We start from the raw sequence: 11,686 nt of genomic DNA, 5'->3' as shown, positions 1-11,686 counted from the left end.
GTTAGTAAGTTTTTCTTAATTTTTTTTTTATCAATTACTAGAAATTCCAGGTGACCCCATGTGGGGTCCCGACCCCAAGGTTGAAAAACCCTGTTGTAAAGTGTGTTTGAGTACTTAGAAAAGCACTATATGAAACCTGTGTATTATTACCTCCGCCAGGGTTTGTTTGTTTGTTTGTCTGTTAGCAAGATAACTCAAAAAATTATGGACCGATTTTCATGAAATTTTCAGGAAATGTTGATACTGGCACAAGGAACAAATGATTAAATTTTGGTGGTGATCGGGCAGGGGGGCAGATCTGCCTTGGCGGAGGTCTTTGCTCTCCAAGTGCTTTTCTAGTTATTATTATCATTATTATTATTATTATTATTATTATTATTATTATTATTATTATTATTATTATTATTTAAATGAGAAGGTGAGTCCAAACTTCGGACTGGGACTGTATTCTACCAGGTAGTCACTGTTTGATCAGCTGACTTTTTCCAGATTTCCCACCAGATGAGAAGGAGATAAGGATGCCCTCCAGATCACATTGACCCTGCCCTGGTCCTGGTGGGGTGAAAGACCCTTGTGCCCCCTTCCCCACCTCTACTCCACTTTACCTACAGAGTCAATGTAACAGAGAGGGGGGGTAGAAGGGGGGGGGGGATCAGCTCCCAGAATGTGTCTATTATCCTGCCACACCAATCAAACTGTTGTGTCAGTGCGTTACCATTGTATAGTCCTGGGTCAGGTTGCCACCGACTGCGGCCGCCGTATTGATGACTAAGTCGTTTCGGGGCTCTGAGGACAATGGCGCTCTGGAGCCTCCACAAAGCGCCAGGCTAAAGCTCCCCTTTCAGCCCGGCCGCTCAGCTGCTGAGTGTGCAAGGCTGCCGGGCAAATGGAGTGGCGTCGCTCCAGGGGGCCTGGCCCTATAAAAACACAGGCGTGGGACTCTTCCCTGACATTGATTATACTGGATCTGTCCCACCTCAGTACCGTCTGTAAGTATACCAACACCCTGCCTCAAACTCAGCTGAGGAACGTCAGTGTGGGACAGTTCTGTGTGCTGGAGTGGAGACGCACTAAAGCTATGGATGTATCGATACTCTAGAGCAAACACATGGCAGCTTTTTTTTGGGTTTTTCTTTTTTTTTCTACTAGTCTGGTGACCAGGAAAGAGTTTGGGTCTCCTGCTTCATGGGGTTTTTATGGTTTACACCTCCACAGCCCCTTACTGAGAAAATATCTTCATGTGCTAAGTTTGTTGGAACCAACCTCTTCTCACTAAAACACTAAATTTCGTACTGGAACTAGTGAAAATATGGGGTTTATTTTGGCCCTACAGTACGGTTTACAGGACGGAGGTGTGATGTATGTATCTGTGAGTCCAGGCTGAAGCCTATCTGAGGGACGGCCGAGAGTTTTGTAGCATGGAGAAATTGAAAAATGATAAATGAGTGGAATTTGTTCACTTCCTGTGACAGGCGTGGAGGTCGACCTTAACAGATATTACACGTGATGAAGCGAAGGGAAGGAAGCCGCAGTAGCATGCATTTGTACCACCGTTATTTTCCATTAAATAAGTACTTACAGATATATAAAAACCATGTGTTGGAACGTTTCTGTGGCAGGTTTATAGTTGCAGTAAACACGTTGAAAGGGGGGTCGTAGCTCGGGGCCCTGTCCTAGCTCTTGAATGTTTTTTGGGTGTTGTGTTAAAATACTGTACCTTCTTCTCCAGAGAGTAACCCCTAAGGGAGAAGCAGCAGCCATGAACACTCAACAGATGGAGCAGATGGGCCAGTTCAAGATCACAGTCTGGGAGGAGGAGAACTTCCAGGGAAAGCGCTGTGAGTTCATGCTGGAGTGCCAGAACATCATGGAGAGGGGCTTCAACAAGATCCGCTCCTTCAAGGTTGAGAATGGACCGTAAGTGTGTTTTATATGAAGAAATACCGAGGGGAAAAACTGCACTATTTTTAGCAGGGTTAGGGTAATTAGCATTTTAGCATAGATCCATTTTTCCATCTATTTTTTTATTAAAAATGTAGTGAAGCATAAAAAAATCTGGAGGCATGGAGGATACATTTCCACCATTTTCATTTGATCTGCCGGAGCCAGAAGGTGTGAAAATAAGCCATAAAAAATGACGCTCTGGCTTTGTTATTTGGCATATGTACGGGTTCTATGAGGGTGTGTGTGCATGCATCCGACTGTGACCCTGTTGTGATATGAGTTTGGCTGTGTGCAGCTGCCGGCTCCGAGCCAGATCGGCTGACTGACTGACGATCAGATAAAAGGCTGTGGGTGCAGCAGCAGTAACAGCAGCAGGAACCATGGAGGAGGAGGTGGTGGTGGTGGAGGCAGGAGCGGCAGGGTTTAATGTTTGCTTTGTGCTCCTGGTGACAAAAGCAGCTGCATGGTGTTCTCAGTCCAGGTTGTTCTGTGGGCGTTGGACTCTTTTGTTGAACCAAAGTGACAGTTTCAGCAACACTATGAAGTCATCTGCATAGAATCAATGTAAATTTGTTGAGTTTTTTTTTTTTTTTTTTCTTTAAGTTTTACTTCCTATTCATGAATATCCTGTTGTGTCTCTTTCTAGTTGGGTGGGTTATGAGTACCCAGAGTTCCAGGGACAGCAGTTTATCCTGGAGAAGGGAGACTACCCTCGCTATGAGGCCTGGAGTGGAAACAGCAGCTACAGAACCGAGCACATGCTGTCCTTCAGACCCATCAAGTGCGCTGTAAGTTTCCATCCACAACATGAATCCACTCATTGATCTTTTATGCATTTAGTGTTATATTAGTTTGATGTAACATACTGTAGATGAAAACTCCGCCTTCATCCGCTCAGTTGATTTAAATCCAGGTTAAAGACCCACCTGTTCTCAGCTGCATTTGAATAGAGTTTTTATTCTTTTAAGCTTAAAGTTTTTATCTGTTTATCTGTTTTATCTATTTATCTGATTTTGTTTTGTTTTGTTTGTTTTTCTCATGCCTATACTTTTATTGCTTCTGCTGTAATGCTTTTAATGTTTTATGTAAAGCACTTGGAATTGTCTTGTACATGAAATGTGCTGTAGAAATAAACCTGCCTCGCCTCGCCTCGCCTTCATCCTGTCTGTCCCACTCTCCCTCTGCAGAACCACAGTGACAGCAAGGTGACCATGTACGAGTGCGAGGACTTCCAGGGCCGTAAGTTTGAGATGTGCGACGACTACCCCTCCCTACAGGCCATGGGCTGGTGCAGCAAGGAGGTGCCTTCCATCAAAGTTAACTCCGGAGCGTAAGTCACAGAAACAACCGTTACTGCATCAGTCATCGCTTTTGTACGACTGATTTTTAAGGAAGTCATTTAGGATGCATTAGTCGTGGTAATGACTGTTTGGATAATGCATTTAATTTCTTCCTCTCTGTGCAGCTGGGTGGCCTACCAGTTCCCTGGTTACCGTGGTTACCAGTACATCCTGGAGAGGGACAGACACCAAGGCGAGTACAGAAACTACAATGAGTACAGCACCCAGGCCCACACCAACCAGGTGCAGTCCATTCGTAGGATCCAGCACTAAGTCTTCACTTTACCTGCCTGACCCAAACTGAAAAAAAGAAAAAGAAAAAAGAAAAAAAAAAAAAAAGAAACTCTCCTGAACCTCTTTCTCAACTTGAACCTGGACAGACCATCGTCACAGACCCGTAGATGGACAAACTCTTTCTATCACTCTGTGGCTCTGCATGTATGGATATATTCTAAGTACCTACTTCTACTACCATGCCAAAGCATGTTCTTGAAATAGGAAATAAAGGCTTTTCTTCAAAACTATAGACTGTTTGTCGGTATTCCTTTTTTACAAAAAAAAAAAAAAAAAAAAATCACTCGAAATAAAAAAAAAAAAAAAACAATAAAAAGCAACGAGAAAAGCAATGATTGGCTTCATTTAGTGTCAGTCATTTTACAAGAACTTCACAATTAGAGCCCGTTTTCTCTCTTCGCTCTGAAAACTAGGCTGTGATCAGACAGTTTCTGCTTTGTATTTATTGAAAAGATATTTAGCCTTTTAGTGAACATGGAAAGATTTGCTTCAAATCTCTCTGTTAGGCTTTAGGATGTGTACTATTGTTCTTGTCAGACTGTATTCTTATTTCCAATAAACAAGAGCACTAGATGACATTGGTTTCTATTATTTGTTCTTTGACCGTTGCAGGCACAGCTTGTCTAAGTTTCCAATAAAGTCAGAAACAGCCCTGACAGAAAACCTTTATTGGCTTTTTCCAAAACACACACTGTCCATTTGTTTGTATACAGCTGTTCTGGAGTCAGATGAATGATATCACTGGTCTACCAGTAAAACACTTCCAGAATAAAAGTAAAGTTTACCAAATTTGAGTCACTAACAAAGAAAAATTCAGTTAAAAGTGTTAATTGGTTGTAGTTTCACAGATACAGTCTGGGGCCAAAATGTCAAATTATGAGAATTAATGAGAGAATGGGTTTAATTCAAAAGGAATGTTAGTGTCAGAGCTACGAAATCTACTTCAAAACACTGTCTGCACATGACAATACATTCACTGTACAGGTTCTATCAGTGGAACTTTTATTTATTTATTTTTTCCAGTATTTTTCATTGAAGAAAAATAGAACACTTTCACAGAATTACAATTTACCAAGTATTATCTTATTTATTTATATTATTTTTATTTTATTTTTCAAGTATAAACATATATGCATATAGAGACACATTTATACGTATATATAAACATATATACATGCATACAAAAACAACAAATGAAAGAGCACTCTTGTTAGTGTAGCAAAAATTAATTAAATAAATAGATTAAATTAAATGTATAATGAAATAAACAAATTGCCACCCCCCCACCCCACCCCAGCTCATCCTGATCAGTACAAAGTAATGGTTACTTTTGAATTCTAAAGTACAACAACAACAACAACAACAACAACAACAGGCACACATTCAATCAGGCAGTACCTCTAAATTTGTAAAATAAGACATAAAGCGTTGCTATTTGTGTAAAAATTTGTCAGTACATCCTCTCAATGTGAATTTCATTTTCTCGAGTTTTAGAAAAGACATGGTGTCTTTAAGCCACCAAGAGATGGAGGGATAGTTAGCTGACTTCCACTGCAACAATAACAAACGTCTTGCTAGTAAAGATGTGTAAGCTATTATATCCTTTTGTGTAGAGTTTAGCGCAAGTGAGGAGTCAGGAATCCCAAATATGGTAATCAATGGGCAAGCCTGCAAATGTACTCCAAGAACAGTGGACATAATAGGAAAGTAGAAACCACTGAGGCCAGGGCAAAGAAAAAACATATGATTAAGGTGACATGACATGGATCACATCTGTCTTCCACTTCTGGATGTATTTCAGAAAATCTTGACTTAGAAAAATGGACCCTGTGTAATATTTTAAAGTGAATAAGAGTGGAGCATTTATAAATCCATTGTATAAATGTACATAAACCAGGGGTGACAAACATGCGGACCGGGGTTCAAATGCGGCCCACCAAAGGGTCCAATCCGGCCCGTGGGATGAAAGTGCCAAAATTCCACAGTCAAAGCTGTGGAACTCATTTTAGTTCAGGTTTCACATACAGACCAATATGATCTACAGTCAAATAATAACAGCAGAAGAACCGACAAAAAAATAATGACTCCATATTTTCTTCTCAGTTTGATGTGAAAAAAAATAATATTACACACACTATGCCTATAAATAATGACAACTTCAAATTTATATCTTTGTTTTCCTTAAATTATTTGCAACGTTTGGCATCAAAACAGCATCATTACAGAATGACTCATGTCTAAATAGATTAAAAGTCAACAGGTTTCACCTCATATGGTCTTCATCTGAGCTATGAAGAACAAAACAGGTAAAGCATCAGGTATATAATGACGTCAGCCAATGAGAGGTGATCATGTGACCCTACCAAATGAATCTAATATAAGACAGAACTGAGCAAAAGTCATATTCAACCTCCTTATTTTTTGTTTTTCAAGGTTAAAATGATCATATATATTTATTTCTCATTCTCTTTTCTTTACATACATTAAAAAAATATAGGAAACAGGGCTTGTGATTCTGGGGGCTTATGCTCAGGAGAGATCTACATAATGTTACCAATTCATGTCAGAAAAGATATGTAGTGTCTTAAAACTTTAATAAAGATATGTGTAAAATAAAAAAAAATAAATAAATAAAAAAAAACAACGAAAAGAACAACAAAATCCATGAATTTGTTACAATTCATTCATACAAGAGAACAGCTGTAGAAGAGCTGTCCACTGGAGTGACCACTGTGCATGAAAGGGTTAAACTAACCATCCAAAGCTTTTTTATTCCCTGATCAATAAGGAAACTCATTGAAATTCTTATTTTTAATGTTGTCTCACATTTTATTCTTGTTTTTGTTTGTTGTTTGTTTTGTTTTCTTATAGTCTGTTTCATTTCTAAGGACGAAGTAGGATTATTTTGTTTTGTTGCATATTCAAAATAAACTTGTTTTTACATTATGCAAATTTTTATGTGCAAGTTATGTTCGCACAATTTGAGGGTCAATGGAAAAGGGACTAGTGATTCCAACAGTAGAATCCAGACCATACCCATGACCCTGTAACTACCTCCTGATGCACCCTTTAAGGGAACGCAATGTCATTTTCAATAACTCAGTGCTTTTTTATGCTATAAATGTATCTGCCATTGGGTGTATTGCAATAACACTTGTATACCATGCTCTACACTGGCTCTACAACCCCTTAAATAGTGTCGCTCTGCTGTCTGTGTACATTTTAATGGTATTACACTATGCATTTAATTTTGTAACTTTGGGTACATTTTTGTTTTTCATTTTTATTTATTTATGCATTTACTTTTTCCTCTTTGCAGACCTTGATAGATGAGATGTGGGGTAGGTGGGTCAGGACTGGGATTATTCTAGTTCATATTGTGTGTCTATGTTCACTTTGTGATTCTAACATTCAGAATTTCAATAAATATGTTTAAAAAAAAAAAAAAAAAAAAAAAAAAGAATCAAGTCCAGTGTATTCTATGCTACAGGAGACGGTGATGGAAGTTTATACAAATCTCATCAGCTGGCTGACCCTGAAGAACCTCCTCTGGAAAAAGGACTATTCAATCTCAACCTCTTGTTCGTTTGTTTTTCTGACGACCATCATCCTTATTGTTCTGAGCTGGAGCGCTGTCCAAGGTCCTGAACCCAGATTGGATAATATTTGATTATATTACATTGTTGGTGTTTCTGATTTTAGTTTTTAGCCCAAACTCTGGAAATTCTGTGAACTCTGTATTATGTGTTTATGTATCTCGTATTATATTTGTTCAAAATAATATAAAACCAGAAACCAAATTATTTAATAATAAGTATCAGTCATATTATAGTATCTACACTGAACAAAAATATAAATGCCACACTTCTGTTTTTGCTCCCATTTTTCATGAGCTGAACTCAAAGATCTAAAACTTTTTCTGTGTACACACAAGGTTTATTTCTCTCAAATATTGCTCACAAATCTGTCTAAATTTGTGTTAGTGAACACTTCTTCTTTGCTGAGATAATCCATCCACCTCACAGGTGTGGCATATCAAGATGCTGATTAGACAGCAGGATTTTTGCACAGGTGTGCCTTAGGCTGGCCACAATAAAAGGCCACTCTAAAATGTGCAGTTTTATCACACAGCACAATACCACAGATGTCACAAGTTTTGAGGGAATATGCAGTAGTCATGCTGACTTCAGGAATCTCCACCAGAGCTTTTGCCTGTGAACTGAATGTTCGTTTCTCTACCATAAGCCATCTCCAAAGCTGTTTCAGAGAATTCATGAAGAAGACTGTGCGAGGAAAATGGTGGTCACACCAAATACTGACTGGTTTTCTGACCCCCCTGGACCACCCAATACAGTAAAAGTGCACATTTTAGAGTGGCCTTTTATTGTGGCCAGCCTAAGTCACACCTGTGCAATAATCCTGCTGTCTAATCAGCATCTTGATCTGCCACAGCTGTGAGGTGGATGGATTATCTCAGCAAAGGACAAAGGAGAAGTGCTCACAAACACAGATTTAGACACATTTATGAACAATATTTGAGAGAAATAGGCCTTTTGTGTACATAGAAAAAGTTTTAGATCTTTGAGTTCAGCTCATGAAAAATGGAGCAAAAACAAAAGTGGTGCATTTATATTTTTGTTCAGTGTAGTATAGATATGCTTATGATGAGCTCTCCGCCTGGACGTTTGAGGGAGATGGCTGTGTTGTGTGAGTTTTTCAAAAGACCACGAACTAGCTACGTGTCCTCACTCACCTGTAGTTTATTCAACGACAGCCATTACAATAATGACCTCTGACCTAATGCGTACAACAACTTCCTCTTAGACAGTATCAATCTATCAGACATGAGACATCGAACAAAGCAGTGTATAGCTTGTTTTAAATAAAACCTTTGTAAATGCGTTAGCTTTTTAAACAAAATATGCAATGATTTTAATAACAACCATTTTAAATGTAATATTAAATTTGTGTAAACCTGTATTTTCCCTCATTAACCCTTTCATGCATAGTGGTCACTCCAGTGGACAGTTCTTCTCCAGCTGTTCTCTTGTATATTCATGGATTTTGTTGTTTTAGTTCCATATCAGCCAACACAGTGGACACTAATGCATCATCCCATACACTGACATTCATACCATTTTTTTTTGCATTTTTATCTCCATGAAGTGAGTAATAACTACTACTACTACTACTACTACTACTACTAATAATAATAATACATTGTATTTGTATGGCGCTTTTCATGGTACTCAAAGACACTTTACATACAGTGTAACTAGTATTCAGAGTATGTTAAAATATTTGAATATGTTAAAAATGTTTATATTTCATAGTTTTCACATAGTATATCATTAAATACACGTTGCTTTGTTTCAAAAATTTAACGCATGGTAACCATCTGAGTCGACATTTTTGCAACTCCATGAAAAATAAGTTCTAAAAAAAAATTAATTGCATTATTTTTTTCATGCCTAAAGAGGAAGAAAAATAGGATAAAAACATCTTGATTAAGGTTCTCATAATTCATGCATGAAAGGGTTAACTAAATATAAATGTAATTATATTGTTCCTGTGCACTTCAGTACCAATAAATATAAAGCTACAATAATACCTGAGAACAGATAGACTTATTAATGACCCATGAAGAACATTTCAAAGAAATGATGCACTTTTTAACCTCCTGAGACCCAGGAAATGTCAGCAAAGTACCAGCTTTTTTGTTTTATTTTTTATTAAATAAGTGCCTATATTGGAAACATCATGATGCAACAGTTTTTTCAGATGCAGTTTTTAAAATTTTTATGGAATGTCCTTTGTGGTGGACAGTTTTCTTTCTTTTTTTTTTTTTTGTATAAATTTGTTAAACTCTTGTCCGCACATGTGGACAGAAAACCCGTAGCTGGGTCTGAGGAGGTTAACCTACAAAAAAATAAGACATTTCAACCCGTCACACTTAGACTAGGAAGATTATTACTGTTATTAATTATTTAAGGAGAAGGGGTGGGAGTTTATAAGTTATGCTTCTTTTCACTCCTTTTTGAATATGTATTATATGTTTAAGTGTTTTATTTATTTATTTTCTTCTGTTTTGACATTCATATTCTATATAAATACATCAATCAGTCAATCACAACAGTAGGTTTTTGGCGTCTTCCCGCTGCAAAAGTGCAGGTGTTTCTGATAAGATTCCTGCTGGCGTTGCTCCATTTATTTATCGCAGCTGAGCAGTGACTCTACAAGCACATAAAGGGCCTGATACTGACTCGAAATCAGGGGTGTCAAACATGCGGCCCGGGGGCCAAATGCGTCCCGCCAAAGGTTCCAATCCGGCCCATGGGATGAATTTGCAAAGTGCAAAAATTCCACAGTCAAGGCTGTGGAACTCATTTTAGTTCAGGTTCCACATTCAGACCAATATGATCTACAGTCAAATAATAACAACACAATAACCTACAGAATATGATGAGTCCATATTTTCTTCTTGGTTTGATGTGAAAAAAATAATCTTATATTATGCCTATAAATAATGACAACTTCAAGTTTTTGTCTTTGTTTTAGTGCAAAAAATAACATTAAATTATGGAAATATTTACATTTACAAACTATCCTGTAACAATTAAATGTGAATATGTTTATGTTTATGTTTATGCATTTGGCAGACGCTTTTTTCCAAAGCGACTTACAGGGGAAAACCAATTAAATCACTCAATCAATCAAATTTTATTTATATAATGCCAGATCACAAAAAAAGTTATCTCATGACACTTTATATATAGAGTTGGTCAAAAACCAGACTCTAAGCCAATTTACAGAAACCCAACAGAATAACCTGAACAAATATGGACAACCTGAAATGTCTAAAGAAAATTAAGCAAAATTTTAACAATTTTCTGCCTGTTACTAAGGGTTTAGTGTCTTTGTAGATCCGATCCATAATACACATGTAGAATTGATAAGTTCAGGTATGATATTGTTAAAAATGCACTGATTTTTCTTAAGAAATTTCAGTTTTTTCAGGTTATTTACATTTTTTTTGCTTGGATAGTTTATAAAAGTAAGTACTTTCAGAATTTAATGGGTTTTTTTGCACTAAAACAAAGACAAAAATTTGGAGTTGTCATTATTTATAGGTTTTTCTGTTATTATTTCACTGGTCCGGCCCACTGCAGATGAAATCAGGCTGAATGTGGAACCTGAAAGAACATGAGTTTGAGAGCCCTGTTCTAATTGAAGTTAATGAAACAGTCAGGCAGACGTATGGCTTACTGAGACTCGTTCTTCATCCGTTTTACCTGTTTTACCTTCTACAACCTGACACCTGACAGGATTTCCCTCAAAAAGGAAAAGTGTACGGATTATTTGTTTATTCTAATGCGACGGCCTTGTGTTTATCTTCCAGTCACACTCCTGGATCCTGGAGTGTGTTTACCTCCACGCACACTCCTCCTGTTGGTCCAGGACGTTGGATTCCGTGTTCCACACCCACCAGCCTGCACCGGCTCACGGTCCCACACCCAAAAGAACAGGATCTTTTAATAAATGTGTAACCACGCACACACACCTTTCTCAAATATACATTCCTGTGCAGAGTGAATAAAGCGGCCCTTAGAGGAGTGGCGCCTCAGTAGGAGGTCAGAACTGGGTACTTTATTCCTTCACACAGAGGTAAGTTCAAGACTTTGTAGATGGGAGTTCTTTAAAAGGTGCATTCAGTTACTTGGGGAGTGGGATAAATGGAAAAAGCAATGATATTTCAAAGATAAAACCACTTTCTTTAATGTTGGATTTAGTTTTTTTTAAAACTTCCTCAAGGACTCAGCTTAACCCTTAAAGACCCTTTTATGTCAGTTCCAAAATGACATTGTCTCTATAGCGATTTATGACCAATTGTTTATAATATTTTCCTCTGTGTTTTGTATTTTATCAGTGTAAGTCGTGTATTTTCCAATATTTAATTCACTGATCGTGTTGTTCATTAACCCATAAAGACCCAGTGGTTCTTTTGTGGCACGTCCCACATAAATGTTTCTCTCTGCTCAACCTTTCTTAAGTAACTTATCACTGTTTATTATAATATTATGTAGCCCTTGCTAAAGCAGTTGATTTAT

At 37.6% G+C, this 11,686-nt stretch overlaps 1 protein-coding gene across 2 annotated transcripts; it reads left to right on the top strand.

Annotated features, from left to right (window-relative positions):
• The first annotated feature begins 966 nt into the window (after positions 1 to 966).
• On the top strand, positions 967 to 3,810 carry LOC115411843 (beta-crystallin A2-like). Of its 2 annotated transcripts, XM_030124056.1 has the most exons (5): positions 967 to 989; positions 1,730 to 1,917; positions 2,591 to 2,732; positions 3,132 to 3,274; positions 3,410 to 3,810. In XM_030124056.1, exons 2-5 carry the CDS (start codon positions 1,760 to 1,762, stop codon positions 3,555 to 3,557), a joined length of 591 nt encoding a protein of 196 aa, XP_029979916.1. In that variant the 5' UTR covers positions 967 to 989; positions 1,730 to 1,759; the 3' UTR covers positions 3,558 to 3,810. The 2 variants fall into 2 exon arrangements, with proteins under 2 accessions (XP_029979916.1, XP_029979915.1); XM_030124055.1 differs by lacking the exon at positions 967 to 989 and having other exon boundaries at positions 1,366 to 1,917.
• Positions 3,811 to 11,686: the final 7,876 nt, after the last annotated feature.

This window comes from Sphaeramia orbicularis, chromosome 21 (assembly GCF_902148855.1).
Source record: "Sphaeramia orbicularis chromosome 21, fSphaOr1.1, whole genome shotgun sequence".
NCBI classification, from domain to species: Eukaryota; Metazoa; Chordata; class Actinopteri; order Kurtiformes; family Apogonidae; genus Sphaeramia; species Sphaeramia orbicularis.
The sequence above is the reverse complement of the archived record's forward strand: the minus strand, read 5'-3'. Positions and strand labels throughout refer to the sequence as shown.